This window comes from Melanaphis sacchari, unplaced genomic scaffold (assembly GCF_002803265.2).
Source record: "Melanaphis sacchari strain LSU unplaced genomic scaffold, SCAv2.0 Contig8_pilon_pilon, whole genome shotgun sequence".
Taxonomy (NCBI): Eukaryota; Metazoa; Arthropoda; class Insecta; order Hemiptera; family Aphididae; genus Melanaphis; species Melanaphis sacchari.
The window spans coordinates 3,024,357-3,051,372 of record NW_020271635.1 but is presented as its reverse complement, the minus strand read 5'-3'; the positions used below and the strand labels follow the sequence as shown (position 1 = coordinate 3,051,372).

The following is a 27,016-nucleotide window of genomic DNA, read 5'->3' as shown; positions in this document are numbered from 1 at the left end:
ATTGATTATATTTTAACTATTTTATATTGTTGTAGAAATTAAATTATTTAAAAGTGACATTCAATTAAATGTTACTAATAACCATGTAATAATGAACTCATTTGATTTTATTTGGCGCAAGACGCAAATTCTTCCATGTGACCGAGAGAAGGATAGATAATATGTGTCTTGTGTACGTACAGTGTGTGTACCTATAGTACAAGGCCTTGACGTGTATAGTTATGACATCAGTAATTCCTCAATCCAGTTACTGTGTCAGAGATTTGAGTTTGCACTCACGGTCATTCCGTCGCTGTACTTCGTTCAAGTAGTTTCTATTTACAGAGTGCCAGTATTCATCATCAATCGTTTTTTTGAAAGAGGTAAGCACTTAATTAATTTTTATTAAAACTCTTTGTTAATTATTCTTATTTATTATATTTATTTAACCGGAAAATAATTAGTACTAGTTTTTGATAAAAACTACAATTTTTATTAATATAGAAACTATTTTAAGCAGAAAATTATATCAATAATATTATAAAAGCTTAATATTTTAAATCGCGGTGAGACATGTTTTTTTTTTTAATTATTAAAAATATATTAGAATAAATCAATTATAATGAATTCATTAAATTAATAAAACATTCAATATTAATGTAAATATTTACAATAATAAAATTGTATAAATAATATATTATACATAGGAAGGCCAATCTTTTAGAGAAAAACACATCTCTGCGCTAATATATATTAGACACTACTTAATAATTTTAATCTGATAACTATACATAATATTATTGATTTTTTTATTTATTCATTTATTTCGTAATACAACTTTGTTTGAAATTCCAAACAACTGACATTTACCGTGATTATTATTATTTGCTGTATATTCATCCGGTTTTATTTTATATATTAAAATAACAAATATTATGGTAACTTAGATACAAATTAGATTTATAGGCCGTTTCTCTTGTGTTATTATTTTTCTTGAATTGGTCAACATTTGTATTTTATGGGTTGTTAATATTATTATTTATTATTTATTAATTTACTCTTGTTTCGTTATCATGAAATAATCAGTAAAAATACACTTTATGTTTTATTTAAATACGGGCATATAAGTAATTATTTTGGTAGCTTATTAAATTTAAATTTAAATAAAATAGAATATTTTAAGAATTTAAAAAACTATACTTAATATTAAGACAATGCCATAGTTATGACACGTGAAAGCAATAGTTGGAGTTGCTAGAACATTTCGTAATTTTAAAATGGTATGTCGTTATTATTCGTGTAAATTATTTTATGAGTATATCTTAAAATATTAGATGAACAATTACACATGTAACAGTGTAATGTTAAAACACAATAATTTATACATTAAATTAGTGTCTATAATAAAGTTTCGCTTTAATATTTTAATGTTAAAACAAAAATATGATTATTAAGGTAGAAAAATAATTAATAGTTAAAAACGTAATGTATTTTGTATTTCTAATCAAATGTGTTGGGAAACGTGTAATGTTTAATATATTATATAGGTTAGGATAGATATCCAATAAAAAACAAGTTATATTTGGGACTTGATATTGACTTTGTAATATAATATAGGTATAGTACCCAGGTATATTAATTGTTGAATGGACATTTTAGGCGTCTTCAGGTCAAGGTAACCATGTGAGAAAACGCAATGAGTTAGATTCCAAAATTCCAATCATATTAGTTATCATATTAGAACTAAACCCAATGCAGTTTTCATAATTTTATGAAACATTATAATCAATGTATTTATATATTACGTATATTTTATTTCATTCAACTTACGTTTAATATAATTATTTAGATCACTATAATTATAAAGTAATATATAACTTTCAAAAATTAAACCAATATTTTTATGCATGCAAATATTTATCAAAAATATAAATATTACGTTATATATACATTAATATTCACTATAAAAATTCTCACAAGAATATATCGTTAATAATATATTAAAATAAAATATATAATTTAAGTTATAGATAGGTTACTTATGCTCTATTAAATTGTAATAATTGTATAGATATAGACTTTAATTTTTAGATATGCCAGAATTTCAAACTTATAAATTTATAATTCTTAATTAAATACTATTCATATATTTTTTTTTTTTTGCAGTTATTGAGTCTAAAATTCCAACAATATGGCTCTCGATTTACATCGTAAGTATATCGAGAAAAGGCAAGACAGTGCACCGTTAGTGCCTATCAAAGATATAATAAATTCCAAATACTACATGGATCCTCTGGAGCTTTTGGGTGAGCGGAACTTTAACGAACCTCGAGAAGTTGATGAGTCTGAAATCGGAAGTCCAATACAAGAATTTTTTCGGGATGCAGTTGTATTTTTAACCGGTGGTACTGGTTTTATGGGCAAAGTTCTATTGGAGAAACTACTTAGAACATGTCCTCATATTAAACATATTTATTTACTGATCCGATCTAAGAAGGGCAAAAACGTCGATCAACGACTGGAAGATATATTCGAGGACCGAGTAAATATAAATATTTATTTTTATTAACTTTTATTTTTCATAAATTTAATTTAATTTGATTTATATCGTAATGAAATATTAAGCTCTTCTTCAACTAAGTTTTTAAACTTATAATTCAAACAATTTGATTTATTGTTTCTTAGATTGAGAAAATAAATGTTTTTATTATATATAGGTGGAGTATGTGTATTATCATAGTTGTAATTCGGGCCTATGCTATTCGTTGGAAAGGGGTGGAACAAATAAAATTGATTTAACTCTTATAACTTAAACATAATAATAAAAATATGCATATTTAATGTATAAATAAAATTTAAAAGTATTCCAATAGTGCCTATATTTAATATAAATTTAAATGTTATATTTATAAGAAGTTTTTTGGAATTTATAAATCATTATTAATCAAATATACGGTTAATGTTAACTGCATTGCGTTGGTTATTTATAGCATCTAATTTATTGGGGTTAAAAAAATATTTGATTCTCAAAATTATACTTAGAGCACTATTTTTTGAATATAATTGTACATTTTTCTTCTTGTATTAATCTGAACTAAATGAATTAATAGTAAATGTGTGCATCATTTAATATCTTTTTAATCTATTTTAATAACTATGGTTTAAGTTGTTTCATATATTATCCTAGTATCTCACTATTGATTAGTTGTTTTGAAATTTATATACCTTTTGTGGTACAACGATCTTTCATGGATCTTGATTTTTGATTTCATACTATGATATGTTTTTAATAAAGTCTATAGAATAGTTAATATTTGTATAAATTTACAAACGTATATCTAGCATATACATATTATAGGTATATTTATAGTACGTGTACAATATGTAATTCGAAAATGATGTACATCCTCTTTTTTTCATTAAACAAGTATCTATTTGAAATTTGTTTAACATTTTATAGGAAATTTTAAATATCTGTTATAACCGGTATATTTTACATTGAGATTAATCAACATTTCATAACACAACGTGTGCATTTGTGTGCATACTATAAGTCGTCTGATCGAGTTTATTAGATTACATCATGATATTTGCGAGAGACGCTCGCTTGACGTCCTTGAATTTCTTTAGTGTTTAGTGGAAGTGTTTACATGTAAATACACTTTCTATTTAATAAAAACTAATTTTAGGTCAGTCGTCAGTAGACTTTTAAACAGGATGGTACGAAATAATTTTTTTAAGTATTTAGTAATGTCTAATTTTGAATTATTGATTATATAAGATATATTTTGAATGGGAGAATCTTAAAATTGTCGGTCTAATGTACATACTAAATTTGTGTTTAATGTACAAGTATAGTTGTACCTGTACAAAGTGTACAAGCTTTACGTATAACTGTGCTACATGATACTTTTAATAATTTTAGTATCAAAAAAAAATAAAAATAAAAATATTATCTGAAACAACGTACGTCGATCATTGTTTGATTATTTATGTGAAATATTTTAGTAATATTGGCTAATAGGTTATACGTATTACCATAATATTATAATCTATATGAAATTCTTTGTATAATGTATTTATAATAGTTCTTTATTATATATTATATTAATTTATAGTTAATAACAAGACAATATTAACAGAAGGTCTTGAAATAAATTGGAGTCTCTAATGAATAATATTTAGTGATGTATCTGCAAACAGTAGGTAAACGAATACAGAATAATTGCTTTTGATACTTTTAATTGACTATAAATTTCAAGGAATCATTCAAATAATCAAAATTTAGGCATATTACATATAATATACTTATCCAACTATTTTATATATTTTAATTAAATTCATTTTTTGAAATTATTCCAATAGTTATGTTTTATTATAATACTATGGGACTGATTATTGAGTTAATTAAAATAAGCTAATTTTAGTTCATAAAACATTAATAGATTAATTTTTTTTAAGCTAACAAAAATATTTAATTTTTATTGTAGTTTTTAGAAAATTGTGCAACTATAAATTGTTCAATATTAAATACTATGTCCTATTAATGGAATTTTTTGTTATTTGACAAATTTACACACAATTATGTTTTCCCCTAAAGATTAATTTTGAAATCGTGATTACCTAGTTAATGATGTCTGCCAGTCTTAGAACTTTAAATTACATTTTAAATATCTATATAAATATTTATAAATGTATCGATAATGCTTAAAAAAAAAACCAAAATCTATGATAAGCTAAGTTTTATGGGAATAACATGACGTTTTTTTCCTGTTAATAGTGTTTATTGAAGATATAATAGTAATTCTTAAACAGTTTCGTATAATGTATTAGTACTATTCATTTATAATTCAAGTGGGTAATTTTTTAAATTTTTAATTAAAAAAGGGAATATTGATTAAAATGCATAATAACAAGCACTTATTTTTACATTTTTTTGAAATTTAAGTCACGTTAAATTTAAAAAAAAATGACGCATCCGCCTTCACGTAGATTTTAGTTTCTAAGTTAAGCGAACTCTAACTATGTACATTAATTTATTATTTTATTGATGACTTCATATTATAGAATGGGGTCTGAAAGTTTCAAGTAATAATTAATCTATTAATCAAAAATTAGGCCTATTTAGTACCTATTTTAGAGAAATCATTTTTCAATTTTCTCAGTAGGTATATCATTAATATAGACGCATAAAAATTATCTACATAGTTTTAAGGAAGTTTCAATGAAACGCTGTTCGCTAGTACACAACTTGAAAACAGATGGACCGACTGAGCTTTTTTTTAGTTTATGAATAAGGTTTTAGTTTTTTAAAGAAAAAAAATAGAAAAATAGAAAAATTCGGAAAAGTGCTTTTTTCGATAAAACATCGTTAGTATTTATGATCATAGTGATAAAATGTTTTCAGGGTTAGCTGTATATTATAAAAATTCTTTATATTTGAAAAGCGTTTGCCGAGTCAATTAGTTTTGTAAAAATATATTTTTATTTATACTTAATTTTTGAATGTTTCTACAAATTCAATGTATTTTTATTTTTTTTAAATAGATAATTTATCACATAGGAAAAAAAATATTTAGTTGTAGTGCGTATTTTGAAAAATTCAAGATATTTTTATTTTTGAGTGAGTAATCAAAAATAAATTATAATAATTTAGGATAAAACATGGAAACTTATTTTAGTATTATTTTTTATCTTTTGTACATAATATACGTCATAGATTAAATTGTGTTGTGCTTAGACAGTAGATAATTAATTATAAACTTGATATAAGATAAACTAAAAATAAAAAATAAAGGTGTAGTCAAACAAAATTATAAATTAAAATATTTGTCCATATAAATATTACGTTAAAACAGAAAAATTAAAATGATTTTATAAAATACTTTTATTTATTTTTATTAGGCCAAATAAAATATTGAATAATCTTCATGATAAAAAATTCGGATATTTGGTATACATATTTTCATATAATATATTAGTAGGTACCTGTTAAATATAAACCAGAAAATCATTTAAATTAGTAAAATTATGAGATAATAAGCTTTCAAAATACTAAATATTAATTTTCATTGTTATTATTGTATAACGAGTATTGTTGAGTCATGAGTGGGTAATTATTCAAAGAATTTTGAAATAATAATTAAAATGTAAAATGTTAATTACGAATTAGGTAACATAATTAATATTTAAAGATTGTATATATTTTTAATTAGAAACTGATGGCCACTAGTTGCTACCTTTCCGGTGTATATGATATTATAAAAATATAACATAATACATAATATTATAACGAAAGATTTTAAATAGGGCGAGCCCTGTTTTAAATAGAGTATAATTTTTTTGTGAAATTATCAGTAATTATTTAATTTTAAATTATTGAAAATTTGTATAGCTAAAAACACAAAAATATCTGTAATTCATTTAAAGTCACGGATTGTATAGGTACTACACTATTAACAGCATAATTAGATCAAAAATCCATTTAATTTTCACTCTTACAAAATAGATTTTATATAAATGTATAAATAATATAAATACACCTATAAAATTTACATGAAATTAATGTTTTTATCGATGTTCTTTTAATTACTTTAATGGAAGTGGACATTTATACAGTGGCTCTACGGTATTAACAATTAATAGATGTATTAATTACACTTCATATTCCAAATTCGACAATCGCATATTTTGCGGCCTAAATAACATTGTTAATTCTATAAAAATATGAGATAAAACTGAGGTACGAAAAATTTAATTTGGTATTATTTTTATTATAATTTACTTATATATATATATATATGGAAGATTAATTACAATTTTGAAATAATATAACCAGATGTAATGATAAAGAATTAATTTAATTGGGTTTGTTGAAAAACTGCATTTGCATACTATATTAAAAATAATATAATAAATTATTGTATTATCATTTGAGTTGGTAAGAATTTAATTAAAAATGTAAAGTCATTGATTGTATTTTATTTTATATCTGAAGATCAAATTCATAAGTTAATATAGTAAAAACATCGGTAGAATGATTGGAAGTTTTCTACTATTTTATCATAATATTCTACATGACAGAAAGTAAATAAATTATGAAATAATGATAACAATGAATAATCTTATATTAAGTAATATATTATTGAGATTATTTAAATTACTAGCTTTCTTCAAGGGCAGACTAAATTATCTAAAAATGAGAATGGAACCAAATCGAATAAAATTAAAAATCAAAATCATTTATTTTCATTGAAACATTTGCATAATACTGATTCACATGGTAGACTAATTATTTCACAACTATGATTCTAGTAACATGATCATTAGAGCCTACTTAATATATTTTAATAACTTTATTTATATAGTGAAAATTGGTTGAATCAGATAAGTCTTTAATGAGTATAGAAATGAGAAAAAAAACCTTATTATTTAATAAAAATATCCAATAGTATAAATATTTTTAATAATTAAACACTTAGACAAATATGAATAAGTTTTAATATTTTTGTTATAGCTTGGACGATATAATATGATTTAACTTAAATTAAATTTTGAAGATAACTCAGTAGGTAACACATTTTTTAAACTGTATTCTAAATAAACTGAAAAAAAAACATTGAATTTTAACATTTTTTTTTCTTATTTTAAACATAATAGACGTTTTTATAATATTTGGTATGATATTGCTTAATAAAAACAATTTTAGAACCATTTTACTCCTTAGTTTTCATGATTTTTTTTTTAACAATAAAAAACAATGGGCTTAGGTTTATAGTTACTTATTGTCTTAGGTTACTTTCTAATTATATATACAATGCTTAGGTGAAATCATTGGACTACACACGCTTGTTAAAAGCATAATATCTTCGTAAATAATGATAATGAAAAAATATCTTATAATATTCAAAATAATAATAGAGTTATAATAATTATAGGAAAAAAATTTAAAGCGAAATTTGGTACCTTTGTATATTTAAAATGTTTTAACAAGACATTATTTAAAAATTTATTTTCACAATAAATTAGTATGATAATGATTATCTATTTAATTTATAAAAATTATTATATTTCAGCTTTTTAAAAGATTAAAACATGAAGTACCTAAGTATTATCATAAGGTTTCTGGAGTAGCCGGTGATTGCAGTTTACCGGGTCTAGGATTAAGTGTGAGTAGTCGAAATACATTGATTAACGAAGTGAACATAATTTTCCATGGAGCAGCTACTGTACGTTTTGATGAACATATTCGTATAGCTATGAACATAAATGTTTCTGGAACAAGAGAATTACTAAATTTAGCCAGAAAAATAACCAACTTAAAGGTAATAGTATTTTTAAACTTATATGACTTTTAAATTAAATATTTGTTAGTTTTTATTTTATATCCATTAAAACACGAACTTAAATATTATTTGAAAGTTATACTTGTGTGCTGTATTTCTGTACCTATATTTTACAGATTTTTATAGTATTAAACATTTAAGTTTTGATAAATAATTATCTGTTGTGTATTGAAATATTTTTCTATAAAATAGTATTCCTTAAAATTATAAGAGCCACCACAGTTATATTGTGGTTTACGAAATAATTATATATTTTTTAAAAATTAAACCTTTCTACATTAACAAATATTACAAATAATTTGGTATAAAACTATCTTTAAGATTGATTTAAAAAATTTAATCATAATTTAAAGCCATTTTTATTTAATAATTTTGTTCTTGTCTAAAAATACAGTTTTTATAATTTAAAGTCTTTTAATTAAAAATATAATTATTGTTTGTATTGACATGTCTTAAAAATGTATGCAATTCAAATGTAATAGGTCGAAAAGTTGGAAAACATCGTAGAATTATGACTTTGATACGTGACTATACCCCTATACTGTCTTTAGTAAAAAATAAATGTTCTCTTAGAAACACTATTGTGTTATGAAAAATTGATAGTTAACTAATAAAATTAAAGTTTTTGAATTTCCCTTGTTAAAATTGAATATAGTTTTTATTATGATTCTTATTTCATTAGGTTTTGGCGCACGTTTCCACAGCATATTCAAACTGTAATCGATTGCATGTCGAAGAAAAATTTTACGATCCTATTGCTGATTATGAAGATATTTTAAAATTGATTTCTTCTAACGACGATCAAACGCTTCAAAATATGACTAAAGAGTAAGGTTATTAGTTTTTTTTTTTTTTTATGGGTACATATTTAATAATAACAACAATTTTAAGAATCATTGGTGATTTACCAAATACTTATGCATTTACCAAATCTTTGGCAGAAGACGCCATTCGAAGAGAAGCACAAGATCTTCCAATATTAGTGTTTCGTCCCACTGTTGGTATGTAAACTTGATTAAAAAATTTATAATAGTGTGCCCATATTACAATATATTAGAATTTAGAGTTTGAAATTGATATATGATTCATAAAATGAAATTCATAGACGCTTTTAGTATAAAATATTGTAGAATGTAGATGATGTATTATTATATTATTTTTTAGTTATTGCTACTTACCGAGAACCAGTAAGAGGTTGGATAGATAATGTTTACGGACCTACAGGACTCATAGTTGGAGCTGGTACAGGAGTTCTTCATACCTACTTGGGCAATTCTAATATGGTTACTGATATGATTCCAGTTGACATGGTTGTTAATACACTTATATGTGCAACCAAAGAAACCGCAACAAAGAAGTAAATTAATTTAAAATATAATTTTCATAACATACACGTATTTATATTTTAACTCTAGAGTAAGGAATATATTACTGTTTTACTAATGTTACTGTTTTAAAAAAGTTTTGATTTTATTTCATATATTTGACTCTGTTTAGGAGTGTTTTAAAAGTTGCAGTTATCGATTTTAAATTGTGTCTAATATTTTTACCTTTATTAGGTAATATTTTCTAGTTATTTTTTTACCGTTCTATAAGCTTATGGGAAAACTAATAAAATTCAACAATTATCTATTTATAACTAAATTAATTTTAGTAATTTTATAATAAATCAATATAAGAGTATAAACATAATTTTAAATAAGATATTCTAATTTTGGCGTTGAGATAATCTTTCAATATATTAATTTGCATTTCGTTTACAGAAAAGTAAACGAAATACCGATTTACACGTGTTCAAGTGCAGGACAAAAACCAATTAAGTGGAATGATTTTATTGAGATGAACAGACGTCATGGAATTTACTGGCCCACGATTCGGGCAATCTGGTACTATTCATTCGTGCCCACTAGCAATCCATACTTTTATGCGTTATTAAACTTTTTATGCCATATAGTACCTGGATATATACTGGATACATTAGCTGTCATTGCTGGACAAAAACCAATGTAAGTAATGTATTAAACAAGTAAAATTTGTTATATTATTTAGTATAAACGTAGGTATACAGTAAAACCTTTCTATAATGGAATCGCTTGGGACCAATAATTTTTCCGTTATAAAGAATTTTTCGTCATAGGAGGATTAATTTCATATTACTTTTGAATCGGGACTATTGACATTTTCCGTTATGAGGATTCCGTCTAATAGAGGGTCTGTTATAGAGATGTTTTACTGTATTTCTATTATAATAAATTTGAAATGTCTAATAAGATCTTTTATATAAATATAATGTCATAATAACTTACAATTGTTTTTTTTTTCCATATAGACTGATGAAAATTTATAAAAAGATTGATAAAGTACGTGATATATTAGCCTATTTCTCTGACAAAGAATGGACCTTCACTAATGATCGAGTAATGGCATTATGGAATAATCTTGATAGTCAAGATCAAGATATATTCAATTTTGACATCAAACAATTATCCTGGGAATACTTTAGTCAGGCACATTGTCTTGGCTTAAGAGTGTACTTGGTTAAAGATGATATCCACACATTGCCAGCGGCGAGAAAAAAATGGGAAAAGTAAGTTATTCAATTGAGAATGTGTCACTTTATGATAATAAAAAATGTGTTAATAAATTGCGCGTAAATACATTTTTGACCTTCTATTTTTAAAATAAGTCTATATTTTGAATTTGAAAATGAAAAGAAAAATAATACATTTCTAAATAGTTTTATACCTACATAAACATGCAATATAAACCCAATGGTTTTTTTTTTTTTTATTTCATAATAATAAATAAATGTAATGGCCATTAAAGGTGTAATAAGCAGGAGTGATGCATCAAGAATTTTGTGAGGAATTATTTGACACTCCTATCTTATTTTTATTTAATATTTATAGTATATATTATAAATATTATTATTTAAAAATCACAAGTTAAGTTATTTATAAGGAAAAAAAGTATGATAAATAAAATAATAGAATTATTTATGTTCTATAAATGAAAATTTGAAAAATTGTATTGATTATATAATTTTGAAATAACGTTGATTCTTTTTTGTAGCAATTTATTTTATTTTTTTCAAATACCTAATACTAATTGTATGTTTTGATTTAGGTACTGAGTGAAACCATTAATTTATTAATTTTATAATTATATTAATTTTTTCTTAAATTTTTATTTATTTTTTGTTTTTATGTCCGACATAAAGATACTTTTTACAGAAAAAAAAAAATATTCCAAACTTTAACTTAAATATAATTTCTAGTTGATCCTTACAAGAGTTAAAACGCATAGTTTCTTGTTAAATATTGTTTTTTATTCGATTTTTTCTAATCTATTAAATTCATCTATTCAATGTCGCAGTACAGTCTGCACCTATTGTATAATAATCGAGTGATTACTTGTTTACCTGCTTTTTAATTATTAAATAACACTATAATAAGATAACAGATGTCTTGGTAACATTTTTTTTTTTTTTTTTGAATATTATAGTTTTATTTTTTATTTTCTCTAAAAAAAAAACAACTTGAGATAACTATATTATAGGTACATTGTACATTTTTCAAACTAAAACTTTATTTTTAATATCATCGCATATTGACTACTTATTAGGAATATTACGGTTTATGAATTATAGTCATAACTAACGACATATGCAATTTGTATATGTGACACAATATTTAAAAAAAGAACGGTTGCAATCCAATTCTTTTAAAACATTTCTTGATAAATTATTTTGTTTTTGATTTTATTCAAGATTTCTGAATAATTAGTTACAATACCATCCATTGACCAAAGATTATTATCATATTATTAAATTGTTTTATTGTTTTCAGATTATACATTGCGCATATATCTTTATTAGTATTTATATACGCATTCTTGCTGTACTGTGCATGGATTATTATTTACTTCTTTCTCAAATTGACTGGTTTCGTGTAAAGAAAATCTAGCAGATTACAACATGACTGATTATTATTGGATTTGTAACCAACATTTACCTATTGAAAGTATTTGTAATTATAAGGATATGTACCTAAAAGTGTTTTATGTTGTTTTAGAAGAAGGTATTTCTCCGAATGCAAAGTCTAATTTGTTTACTTTTATTGTTAGATATTTCAACAAGATTGAGTTCTATATACTTGTATATTAGTTATTACTAATATTAGGTCGTTTATCACGCTTATGGTCTGATTTGACCTATTAGTTGTGACAATAAAATATTATTAGAATAATTAACATACAAAATCTGTTTTTTAAAAAGTCGCTGATTCACTTAAATATTGTTAGTCATATTCTTTAATTGTATACATTTATGATATAATCTACTTTGAGTTTGTTTATTTTTAATTTTGAAATATTTTAAAATATTTAAATAATAATTTTAAAATATTAGGTAAATTTTATTTATACCTAATTCCTTTTAAACGCGTAAATATTTTTTAATCATTGCGTTATATTATGTTATATATTTTATTTTTTAGTTATACTATGTCAAAGTATAATCATTATATTAACATCATAATTCATAATATGATATCTACTATGTTTAAATCTTACCTTAGGTAAGCTGTGTTAAAGAAACTTATAAATTATAACATCGTTTTGAAAAATAATTTTTAGTAATAAAATATTGTTAAGTATCTCATAAAATGTATATAATTAACCATTAATTGAGTTATGAATTTATGATCTTAATTTATTAATAGTTAATTTTGCAATACATACACACATAAATAATTATATACTTATAACCCTATGGATCTATGAATAATATGAATACTACACGTATATTAAGTTATATGTATGATCATAATTTCGTAGATTGAAATATATATTATACATTGTAACAATGTAATTTTTAGAAAGATTTTGTATTTTTGCCAGGTTATTACGTATTTTGTTTTATACATGTTTAACTTTGTGAAAATTATATGTTTATATTTTATTTTTTAAACTTTATATTGTTTATTGTATACTCTATATCAATATATTGTTAATTATGTACATTGTATACGAATATACGTCTTGTATCTAAATTTGTATCTAATAATTCATTTAAGAGTGCAAAAAATGTTTCGTTATTAAACATTGAAAGTTGTTTTTGGTATCAGATTTAATCGGTGCATTTGAATTGCATGCCAACTATTAAAGGGTTTCTCGAGGATGCAGCCGATTTAATCAATTGGGTAATTTAGGGGTAAAAATAAGAAATTTCCAGTACTTTATTTAATAATTTTAATTTTCGAAACAGATTAATATAATAACTTCATGAAAATGGAAATATTTAGTATTTATAAAACAACAGTTTAATGTTTTGGTTTTCCTCTTCAATATTTCTTTTGGTAGAGAAATGGATTTTGTTAATACACATTTTTAAAAGGAGGGGATAATAGTAAAAAAATTCTAGTTGTATCATTCGTTTCTAGATATAAACAAGCCACTATCATGTTAAATTAGATCAAGATTTTTAATTCAGGTCAGTTCTATGTTTTAGATTTTAATATTAAAAGAATTGATCTATTATATTTCTACAATTTAAGTCTGTAAAAATATTATTTAGAAAATCTCATAGAATCTTATTGATATTTTTATTTTATATTTTATAATCAAACATATGAAGTACCGTAGATAATATTTTTATATTATTTTTATTTATATTATTCTTATATTGACTACATAAAATTTGTTCTGCTGATCATATTTGTTATATGCTTTAACGTATAATGGAGATATCATACGTAGATGTGATTAGTAATGAAGATACTTCTCACCACGAATCGTTTTAATCACCACTAATTTTTGTAAAAGTGCAAATATTTATATTTGATGATTAAAAATCGATATTGATGAACTTAATAATATGAATTTTCGTGATACAATTGGAGTATAAATTTTCTATTATTATTATTATAGTTATTATAGAAATAACAAGAAAATACGTTATATAATAATACATGGTTAAATTATAAAATGTAGGTAATTTGTAGTTATTATTATCAATAGGAACCTAATAAAATAACAAATTACACATGGATCAAGGAAATATTCGTCCCAATGAAATTAATATACTTATAAATGACCATTTATAGAAACGTGGATAACTTATAAGCCTTGGAATGATATGAGTTCTACCATAATATCAATCAAATGTGAACTATAGGAGTGCTATCTCCACAATGCCATAAAGCTGTATTATACAACATTATACGCTGTAATTAAGTTTGAACATTCTAAAATATAAAATAACCGTAATCATCTTCTTCTTGGTACCTACCAAAACTAATTGCACCATCCAAGTAATTGATAATTATAAGTGAAATAAGTATTTACCTAGAACATCTATTTTTGATCAATTTAATATTTATACAAATATTTTATTTGATTTTGCAGTACAATATTTTTACGCAAACTTTGTAATTAAAGTTAAACGTAATTTAAAAATTTTTACGGTTATATGGCCTTTAATGACATACATATTTTATGTCAAAAATATTCTATAACGCTGGTAGAATATTTTGAATAGTATAAAAGATTCTAAAAAGACTAAAAAATGGAATTTCGGGTAGTTATATTTTTTTTAAATCTAGGTGTATGCTATAATCGTAATATTACTTTAAAGACAGTAAAAATAACGGATAACTAAAAAGTTTTAATAACTTTTTAGGGCATTAATGATCATGAAAATAATTTATTAGTAACTATTTAAAAGTTTAAGCAAATATTACAGGCAATGATAACGAAGTTATAAGAAATTGTATTGCAATTGTAACACTAAATATGACATAAAATATTTAAGATTTAAAATAATAAAATGTAGTCAATTAATTTTGAAAAAAAAACAGACGAATTTGTGTAGTTTTATATTTTATGTAATATAAACAAATAAAATAGAAAATTTTATTATGTATTAAGTACATTTTACTTATCAAAAATAAATGATTATGCAGAGAGAGTGAGAGAGAGAAAGAGAGATATTACAAAAAATGCATTTAACATTGACTTCCTAGTCAATAATAATAGCTCTCATTTAAATTTCCATAAATATTAATAAAATTGTATAAAAATATTTCAATATTGTTAGTATAATATAGGTTTCTGAGTATAAAGCCTAATTTATATAGGTATATATATATATCAAAAGAAGCTTACTAAAATTCAACTAAATACATATGTGCCATTAAATTTTTTTTCACAGTTTTATATGATGGTGTTATAAAATTGTATGATATTTTTATTGACGAGCTGTAAGAAAATCAAATAAGTTATTAAAATGTTTTATTATTTAAAATAACAAAGTCAAAATTATTGAATACACATTTATAATATGATAAAAATATTTTATAATAAAATATATTGAAGAATAATTATTTTTGTATAATGGAGAATTTATCTTATTTTTGTTTATTTTATTTATTATTTCAACGAAACATTTAATAATGAGAAAATGCTTAGAAATTAATTAAGTGTCTCAAGTCAATTCATATTTTTATTAAAAATGCATAAAAATTATTATAATGTTTTTCTTTTTTTCCAATAACAATTTCTTCATATACTATTAAACGTGTTAAATATTTACAAACTATGTTAACTTAAGTGTACATGGTTTTGTTATAAGTTAAGAAATATGTCAGAAATAGACCTCGACGATCTACAGTTGTTTTATTCTTTTCTATTTATTTAATTTATTTACTAACAAAATCAAAACAAAATAATATGTATTCCTGATAAACAAAATGGCGTGAATTCAATATACTATATTTTCTTGTTATCGAATCGTAAATATACGTTTTATAATCATGTATGTATTAAATATAAAAAAAGTAGAAAGTAGGTAATCACTCAGTCTGTACAGTAGACATCGAGTGGACCATGTTTTTAAGGAGTAAGTCATTGTAGTTTATTTGTAAAATTTAAATTCTATAAATGATTGCATCTGAAAAATTATTTTGATCAAAAACAAACTGTTATTTTATATTGTATTTATACTTCTAAGACTGTAAAAACATAAATAAAAAAATTTACAAAATATTAAATGTTTACAATAAAATATCTACTTTTTTTATGTCCAATGATTGTGATGGTGGTAAAGAAAATATAATTGAAGATAAAAATACATATTAAAAAATAAAAATGTAATACAACTTAATTTAAACGGAATAGCACAAAACAACAAAATAAATTAATTCAAGAAAAATAATTATGTTTTATTTGAAATCTCTTTTACACTGTTCCATCCTTTATTTTTATAATTATTTTTTTACACTTAAATAAAATTGCTAGTGAAAATAATCATAGGTTAATTTGTTTTTTTATATATGTAATGGAATTGAATTGCAATATTTTTGATCTAAATATACCATGTATTTTTGAACAAATGTTTTTTTGTTAAAATTTATTTTAGCATCAAATTCTTTTATTTCCTTTATTTGTTTTATATTTTTTGCATTCAAAAATGTTTATAATCATGTTTATTGTGTTTATAATTTTATATTATATATAAAATAGTCACCTTCTTATATGCGCTCTCGATTGCTGTTACGTTCAATAGCTTAAAATTTTCTTCAGTTGAATCTAATAAGGTATTTTTACATAGACAGAATCTTATGATTATTAGTATTACTTATTAGTTAAACATGTTTGAAGCTTTCACTGGATCTTCTGATGGAAATTATATGTTCCATATTATGCATTAATGATTTAATTTTATAATACATTTTTATATTTTTAGACATTGTGAACTCATTGATTAATTTCCAAATTAGTTTTTATCTGAAACAAACATCAATAAATTTTATTCTTTAAAAGTTATTTTTAGTAATTCCTAAGATTTTTGTAAAAATTCTTTTATATATTATATAATGTAATAGTAATTTACCATTATTAGGGGGTGTTTTTTTTTTAACTTTTAAAGATAAAGCTTTTTTCTACGTATTGTAAGTAACAGATTTAGAGTCATCTATTCGTTTGCGTATTTATTTTTTACAATAGAGTTATTAATTTATGGAACAGAATTTATCACACAAACAATTTCATCAATAAAACTGTCAGAACATCTGTTTTATACATTTCTGATCTGGTTTTTTATTTTTAACAGATCATTAATTTATTACAATTGATTGTTTTGTATACATTTTTATTATATGAAAAACATTTTATTATAGTCTAATGATCGAAAATATTCGTTTGGATAACTCCTTCCTCATTATCGACATAACTATTATATAATACTTTTAAAATATAATATGGTCTAATTACAATTATTATAAGAATGTGTACAACCCTCTAGTTATTGTGTATACATTAATAAAAAGCCTAAAATCATATTCTGCTAATATATCGAAATAATCATTATAAATTACATTTATGCCTACAATATTAATATTCAAATCACTAATATATAATCTATAATAACTATTTAGATTACTATTAGTTTTTGGTATATTATTAATCAAGATTAAAAATTCCGCTACATTGCTAGACGGAGATCTATTTACATACAAAATATTAAATTGAATATCATTAACTGTTAATTTTTATACTATAAATGTTGGCACTGAACAGTTATATTTATGCATTTCTATGCTTAAATTTTCTCTTATAAATATAATTATGCCATCATTTTGATTTAGTAAATTGATAAATAGATAGATACTTGAGATATGGTTTAAAATTATCAAAAAACTCTCTCCTCTCAAATCTTAAATTGCTAATTTTCAATTTCAATTTAAGGTTTATTAGATAATTTAAAAAAAAAAATGACTTAAATGATTAATTTTTAACACAGTTTAATGCTACATAGCTGTGTGAAATTTTTGTTGTTGTGTTTTTTTAAGTATTAAATAAAAAAAGTTGTTAGCAGTTAGCATCATATTATTTTAGTAGTTATGTTAAACAATTTACGAATATTATCTTTATGCACATGTCAAATTTTTGACTTCTAAACGTATTTTAATACAACGCAATAAACTTTATAATCTAAAAAAAAAAATCTGGTAACTTTTTTACTTTGGTATCAACTTTTTAATATTAGCTATAATAATATATTATAGTATGAATTTACTTTGATTATATCCATTAAAAAATTACAAACAATCTTAAATTTGTACAGTAACCATCGACAATAAAAATATATCTTAATAATAGAGTAATCAAAACTATGTACGGGTACTAACAGACGGACAAAATTGGGATATAAGGTATTGTTTGGTGTTCTCAACTTTAATTTATAATTATTTTAAAACGAAAAAGTATGATGAAATAAGAAAATCTACTGTATCAAAAATAGGTATAAATCACAGTTCATTTAAATTAACATTCTTACCATCAATACATTCAATATAACTGGCAATTATTATGTATAATGTATACAAATGGAATATACATATTTATATTTGAAGAGACATAAAACACAATATATCAAATCAGTTAAAAATTATAACTTTTTATTTTAAGTGAAAATTAAATATCATGTACTAGACATCAAATAAAAAAGACGCTAGTCTAAACTGCAGGTTTATCCCATGTTATTAAACATCATACAATTTTATGTCAGTTAGCTATTACTATTACATTTTCTATACACATTTACGAGTATGTGGTAATTAATTTAACTAAGAATTCTTAATGCTTTGGAGAAGTTATTGAACAATAAAACTATATTAAGTTTTCAATACACTGCACAAATACGTTATTTAAATGTAAATAAATGTTTAAGATATTTTATAATAAATTAAAATATTTAAATCTATGCTTACTAACTAATTTCCGGTTGGATATTTCACTAAAAACTATCAATATTTTTTTACAGAAAACCATTTTTAATCTCATAAAAATTTTGTGGTTGTAGCAAGCTGTAATGCATATTCTAAATTCTGATCGTAGCAATAAATTAATTAATTTTATAATAATGTTTTTTTTTGTGTGTCAGTCATCACTTTTTTAAGCTGTAAAAATGCTCCAGTATTCACTTTGAGGGTAGTTTCTAGTAAATTAGATTTAGTTAATACTTTTAATGGTGTCAAAAATAAAATTTACAGTTTTTTTCACAATAATTAATAAAAAAATAAAAATAAATAATATCAATATTATAATATTATAATATATCAATATGTTTTAGGTATTGTATTTATTTTGAAGTTTCGATTTAAATTACATTAAGATGACATAAAATATTTAATTGTATAACAATGAATTAACATCAAACGATTTTTGTCATTTTGTTATTACTCAAAAAATAATGATGGTATGAATTTGAAAGATTATACTATTATTTATTTCATCATTTTGTTTACACAATGAAATGTTCAAAATATTTAAACATATTTTAAGCTATTTATAGGTATTTTCATTTTTTTTCTCCAATAAATATAAGTAAATAAAAATAAAAATAATGTTATTCATACAATTTTATGCACAAAATTTAAAAAAATTTAAAATAAGATTTCGTTTAAGTTTTATTATTTTAATACTATTTAATATAATTTTACGATTAATTGTTTATCGTAGGCCACATAAATGCATGTCTTATAGTAGACCGAGGAACACACGGATTGAAAACTAACGTTAGATATTAATCAATATTGTGCATTTTTCCCTATATTATATAAACTACTACAATTTTATTAAACTTTGATAATTAACGATATATATTAATAAATATTATATAATCATCTAAATTGTATAAATTAAGTTATGACTTAATAACTATAAGTTGTGATAACTTCTAACTATTTAGTATAATATTATTAAGTTGCATAGTTTAAGCCATTTATTTTTAATATTTTCGATTTGTTTTTTTTTTTATAAATTTCGATAAAAATTATTCATAGAGTAGAAATGATTAAAAATGTAATTAAAAATTCCTCATTAGTTTTTTAATTTTTCAATCAAAAAATATCGAAAATCTATATTTAATCATTGAATGGTATTTAAATTATATATGTATAACATACATTATGCTCACAGCACATGGTTATTAATTAGTGTAAAGTAATGAAAAAATGAAACAAAAAGACGTGATATCAAACGTTCTTGAACTTTTAAAGTTTAACGAATTCATGTTGTTTATAGAAAAAATGTACATCCTACCAGCTACCTTATTACAGTTAAACATAATTCATAAAAATTCTTCAAGTGCCTATGTAACCGGTTTGTTGTACAGATGTACAGTAAATGTTGAATTATTTACGTCGTCATTGAGAGTGTCCCACTATTAGTATAATTGATGTGGAAGTTTGAATTCAATGATAAATTATTGCATATAATTAAAAACGAGTCTAAACAGAAACATAATCTAAATTGTTCAGTGAATAAGTAACAATTATTTTATTAAAAATAATATAATTTTAACAAATGTTCGTACTTTTTATTTCTTTTTCTCAATTATTTTATTAGGTATCAAGATATTTTTACTTTTGTCCCACCTAAGTATAAACTAGATCTAATCTGCTATCAGTAATCTTCTCGAAGTTGATGACTGGAACATTTTTTGTATTAGAGAGTGTCTTTAGATATAACACATCATAGTAATATCAATAATATAAATAAATTCATATCTCCACTCAAAATCTAAAATATAGTACATTCTTTTAAAGAATTTATAATTAAAACGTTTGACTAACTTAAAACATCGAAAATATTGATACTGTTTAATGTTTTGCGTGTTAAATAATCAATTTAAGGTATTAAAATGTTGGAGTTCTGGAAAAGAATACAAAACTTTACGTCGCCATGAATTTTGAAACAAAAATAATGATTATAATATTGTCTGCGTTGGTATAAAAATTCTACATACATTTATTAATCATAATATAAAAACATGTTTTCAAAAATATGAAGTTATTGATTTATATAATTTTGTAATTAAAATTTGTTTAAAAAAAAAATGTACGTAAAAATAATTTTAGTTGAATTTCAAGTCCTTCAAATCTACTACCAATTAATTTGCGTGTTTAATAGTGCGATAAGTTGGCATTGTGGCAGCAACTATTGCGTTGTTCTCACGGTCATCATCTTTTGATTATTTTTCATTAAATTAGGTATTACGAGTAAAATAATGATATTTTATTATCATCATGTGAACTCAGTTTAAAAAGTGATGATGAAATTTGCGAACAGATATATTAAATGTATCTATTGTATTATAATAATAAAATACTATTGTGTTGAGTAGCAATTGCAAACCGATTTTGGTTGAAATTAGAATTTCGGCCTCAGGTCTTTTATTATTGGTTAAGAGTGCTTAATTCATGTATGATTTTTATTCAAATCAAAATATCCTCCTAAAAAAATATTGATTAGCAAAAAAGACAAATTGAGAAATTGTTATGAATATTATTAATGATTGATAACACGTACCTATGTGTAACTTTTATTTTCGATTATTTTATATACGCAACAATTAGTGTTAACAATAAAGAATTATGTTGAAAATTGTTATAATTTTTTTAATGGTCGCGAAACTTCGAATCTAAAGTTTAAAGTTTTAGAATTTATTTTATGGAAAATGCTTCCTAGCTCTTTAGAGGTTAAAAAATATAATAGTAACATTTTTTTGTATTATATATTTTAGAAAGCTAGTTGTTAAATAGTTTTGAGAATTTGCTTTAGAAAAAGCAAATTTGCCTTAGAAAAAGTTTCTACACTTCAGGAATAATTATATGAAAAACAGCCATAGTTAGGTAATCCTCACAACACTCCTATTGTATATGTTAGTAGGACTGGCCGTGCGACTGCGATACCATGACCTCCACGGAGGCCATGTTCCTTGCGTTCAAAAACTTCTCCCGGGAAGTCCTAGAACGTAAAGACGTAGGGTGATCCCGCGGGCACGACCCGGACCCCTAATTTTAAAACCATAGCGGACGGGCGTGTGGCTAGAGGGCGTACGTGCAGGGCACGGCGCACTGCCAGAGACATGGGGACAGTCTCCCCTTTCTACACGGGCACAAATCGTCCGAGTGGGCCTAGCCAAAAACGACCGTCGCTGTCATCGATGGCGGCGGGGCGAAAGCCTGCGAAGTACCGGATAGTGGCAGGCGAAGCGGGACCCGATAGCCGGATCAAGGGCCCTAAGATGGCACCCCCACAGGATCGTCGAACGCCCTCCGTACTAAGACCCGCCTAGCCGGGAGTGAGGGACGGGATTCCTCGCGGGACGGACTGAATGCCCGCCTTCCCACGGAGGCGGGACGGACGGGACATCTCGTGGGGCGAATTGGGTGCCCTCATTCCCTATGAATAAATTCTTGCCTAGACCGAAAGCTCGAACTAGAGGGGCCAGACCACTCTTTGGGCGAAGCACGTGCACGTATTTAGCCGGCTCGGGGCTTGATACGAGAGAGGCACCGGCAGAAACGGCAATCTGTCGATAAAGAGCAAAACCGTACGCACTAAAAGGGAGTCGTCGCGGTACACACAGCGGTACCCCGATCGACCTGCTTGCGGACAAGGCAGTTGCGAGAGCCTGAACGCCGGGTTCGAACCTCGTACCACGGGACTCGGAGTAAGCCCTGTCGAGTCGGCTTGCTAATAGCGCCTCGACGCTCCGGGGGTGCCGGACCCGAGGCGCACGACCGCGTGGACTCACCGAGGACACGCACTAGCCCGCACCGGGAAAGGCACACTTGAGGAAGGACTCGTGGTGGTTGTGGAAGTACCGCCTTAGTAGAAGGGGTTTGACTCAGGCAATAATCCGTCGGGCCCTGGCCACGGCGGTCACTCATTATGGCGCCCGAGGTGAGGCGGCGCCCCGGGTGGGACCCCCGGAGTCATCCGGGGCTACTGCCCGGAAGAGATAACCTCGCGGTTATACAAAGGGGCTGAGTGTCTCCGGGGCAACCCGAAAGAAATGGTCGACCCCGCAACACACGGAAAGATGTATATGTTAGTAATTTCCAACCAGAGTGCCGTGTTTCAAGTACAAAGCAATTAAACATAATTTTAAAGTTAAAAAAAATTAATTTCATGAATAATATAGCACGCGTGTTTAAAAGTATAATGTAATAACATAATAGTTATTGATTTAAAAAAAAAACTATTATGTTTGATTAAGCTAGTGATAATATGTTCAATTCATATTTTATAAAATATAAATAAATATATTATAATATACTACTGGATATAAAGGAAAAAAGTACTCAATAAACTAATATAATAATAATTATTATTCACACACACACACATATATATATAAATTGTTAAAAATTATTTTAATCTAGGCACTAAAAAATTATTCATATGATTAAAAATAATAAAAGTTATTAATAAAATATAAAAATTAATTTGAAAAATATTGTTTTGAACAAGGTACCTACTATCAAAAATTAATCAAATGATCTTTTTTAAATGTTATGTTCGACATTTAACAGAAATTCGTGTTATTCAATTTCTTTTTTGTTTAATCATTCGCATAATGTTTTCAATCGATGTTGCATTTTTTCATAAACTTTTTTTCTTCTTCCTTGCTCTATAATGTCATTTATAGCTAACTATGCCCTATCAGATTCAACCTCTTGTCTCATTTAGTGTATAAGTTTCCATATCGTTGGATGTTTTTAACCAACAAGATTTGAAAATCGGTTGTTCCAACTTTCACATTCGTCGTTTGTCGTTTGTTCATTATTTAAAGTTGTCTCGTGAATATTCCACATAGTGGGTGGAAAAAGAGGTGGTATACGGCGTCGTTGTTTTAAATTACGTTCAGTTGGGCTTAAAATATCTATAATAAAAAATAGCAAGAAAATTTTCGTAATTCTACGTGTTTTGCTAAATTTTGATGTACGTTTGATCGTACATCAAAATACCTAAAATAAGAATATTAAATATTAAAAATATAGTATACCGTTGGTACTATACAATACGTCCAACATACGAAGAATTAAAATCACAAAAATATACAAGATTTCATCAATTAACTTTGAAATTTAAATTAGTTTTTCATTTTATATTTTAAGTGGAGCGAATTTATTTATCATATGTGTTTTAAAATAATAAAACGTACATTAAAATTTAGCAAAACACACTGACTTACGGAAATTGTCCTAGTTTTTTATTTTTATCGGAAATAAAATAAAATATAAACAAATAACTTATATAATATATAATTTAAGTATAGGGTGCAGATTTGTATGTATTTACATATTTATCGAGAATGATAATATTCGAATGATTCCATTATAGGAATATATGTTACAGGACTATCTAATTATTTTAAACTATGGTTAATATTATATATTTTCACACATTTGATTTTAATAACATATTTTTAAATAATTTTGTGTTAATTACATATTTTTACATAATTTACTCATATTACATATTTTTGTTGAGGTCGAAATAAAAAAAAAAAGTTGAACAAGTACTTATTAAAAACCCAGGTTTAAAGACATTTGAAGCTATTTCAAATATTTACAACGGCAGTGATACGCAAACTTTTTTTGAATTTAATCTTACTGAATTAAGAGTTTTTAAATCTGCTCCTATAACTTCCATCGACGTGGAAAGGTCCTTTAGCCACTATAAAAATATATTGCGTCCTAATCGACGTCGATTCACTTTTGACAACTTAAAAAAGTATGTGATTGTCAATTGTTTTATTAACGATGAAGAGTACCTATCCTAACTCAAATGAATAAGTACTTAATTTAAATATATTCCTAATTATAACTTTAATAAAATAATAATGTAATGTAGTTTTGTATAATTTATATTTACGTGTACCTATATACTTATTTTATAATTTTTGTTTAAGAATAAAAATAATTTTTTTTCACGTATCCTGTATTTTTAATTACATGTTTGGATATATGTAAATATTTTTGAATTTTTAATACGTATAAACCCGCACTCTAGTAGTTATAAATATAATACGGACATGCGGCGACAATCAATTTATTGGTTATTTTCTTTATCGGTATTCTCCATTCGGTATTACGTATTCTTAAAAAATTTTAGTAGCTTAAATTTTTAAATTATAATTATGAACCATTAATGTATTAAATAGGCACTAGGCAGCAGGGACGGCGCCAAGGGGGGGAAAGGTGAGGCTCTAGCCTCCCCAGAAAACAATTCAGCCCCTTCGCAAGCCACCCTACTAAAAAATATGTACGATATAATAAAGTCATAAAACATTATTTTTAAAAGAGTTACATCAGAAAATTTATGAAATATACTTTTTAAAAATTAGTAATATTATGTAAATACTTTCGTATTTTCGAAGATATGTGTTTTAAGTTTTTGCTGTTATAAAAACCGATTTAATAATATTAATATTTTATACTCAAAAACCGAAGAATATTATTAACTTAATTTAATGTTTATTGTATAAAGGTAAAAATATTTTTAGTTTACTTATTATTTTTAATATGTTTAATTAATACACTTATATTATGTAAGAAGTTACTTAATAATTAATACAAAGAAAGGATTTCTTTAAGTATCTACATTTTAATATATATCCATCCATGAACTATTTTAATCTCCAAAATTCAACAAAAAAATACAAAGTAGATTCTTTAATACATAATATACTATGCAAATACCAATTTAAAAATGTATTGAACTAAAAACTTGAAATTTACTAATTAAATATAAGTTAGGTAATCACAAATTTTTATTCAAAAAAATATTATTCCTACTGGTATTGATGTAGTTTTATACATTTTTGTCAACTATTTTAACGTTTTAAAATTTTCAATCATTATTTAGTGTTTCATGCATAAACAGATATTGTGTAAAATATCAATATTTAGTTTATTTAATATATTTGTCACTACTAAATAAATTGAATTTAGTATAGACTATAATAATTTAATTAATGAAGTTTGAACAAATAACATCTTCAGTCTTTTTACGGTGGGTTAACCTACTAGTATTATCTAATAAGGAAAAAATCTACTACAGTTTTAATAAAATATGTTTTGAAATTTGTAAAATAAGAAAAAAAATCTTTTATTTGTTTATTATTACCTACCTTTATTGAGTACCAATCGCTGGATGAAAATAAACAAACAAAAATATCCCAAATCATTGCATTAAAAGCTGAGTAAAACAAATTCATCTGTTTATAACTAAACACAATTACTTTAATTTATATTTATGAATTGTCAGTAAAAGAAACATAATTATTCATTCACAAATGTATGTAATAAAGAAATTATCATTTTTGTACATCATTATTAATATAGTTGTTGAAAGTCTATGATCTAACATTTTCATATATAAGGTACATAAAAAAAAAAAATTATATTTTATTTAAATAACCTCAGTATTTGTTGAAAAAATCTTAGCTCATGTAAAAAAAATATTTGTTCCGCTCTGCTCCCTCTGAAAAAAATTCTAGTGCCGTGCTTGCTAGGCAGGTATATAAAATGATTTTCTTATTTAAAATTAGTTCTTATATCCATAATTATAAATAAATAAAACCTTTCTATATATCTATTAATTTTATATTCTTAATAATTCTACATATTCTTGAATTCTTCCTATTACATGTATCTAAATCGACCATAATATTAAGTAGGTAGGTATTTACATTATATATTCATTTTAATTTAATGTATATAAACATGTTTAATTGTCTATTCATAAATTAAATATTTATATTAATTTTTTAAAAACAAGATAATATTATAATTTATAGCTCAATCTATTAGTTATTACTTTTTATACATAAAAAA

The 27,016-nt window shown here is 24.2% G+C and overlaps 1 protein-coding gene across 1 annotated transcript; it reads left to right on the top strand.

Annotated features, from left to right (window-relative positions):
- The first annotated feature begins 260 nt into the window (after window positions 1-260).
- LOC112602734 (fatty acyl-CoA reductase wat-like) lies at window positions 261-12,619 on the top strand. The gene is made up of 9 exons (XM_025350976.1): window positions 261-362; window positions 2,146-2,521; window positions 8,055-8,303; window positions 9,007-9,152; window positions 9,216-9,325; window positions 9,489-9,681; window positions 10,088-10,330; window positions 10,654-10,911; window positions 12,173-12,619. Exons 2-9 carry the CDS (start codon window positions 2,171-2,173, stop codon window positions 12,276-12,278), a joined length of 1,656 nt encoding a protein of 551 aa, XP_025206761.1. The 5' UTR covers window positions 261-362; window positions 2,146-2,170; the 3' UTR covers window positions 12,279-12,619.
- The last annotated feature ends 14,397 nt before the right edge of the window (window positions 12,620-27,016 follow it).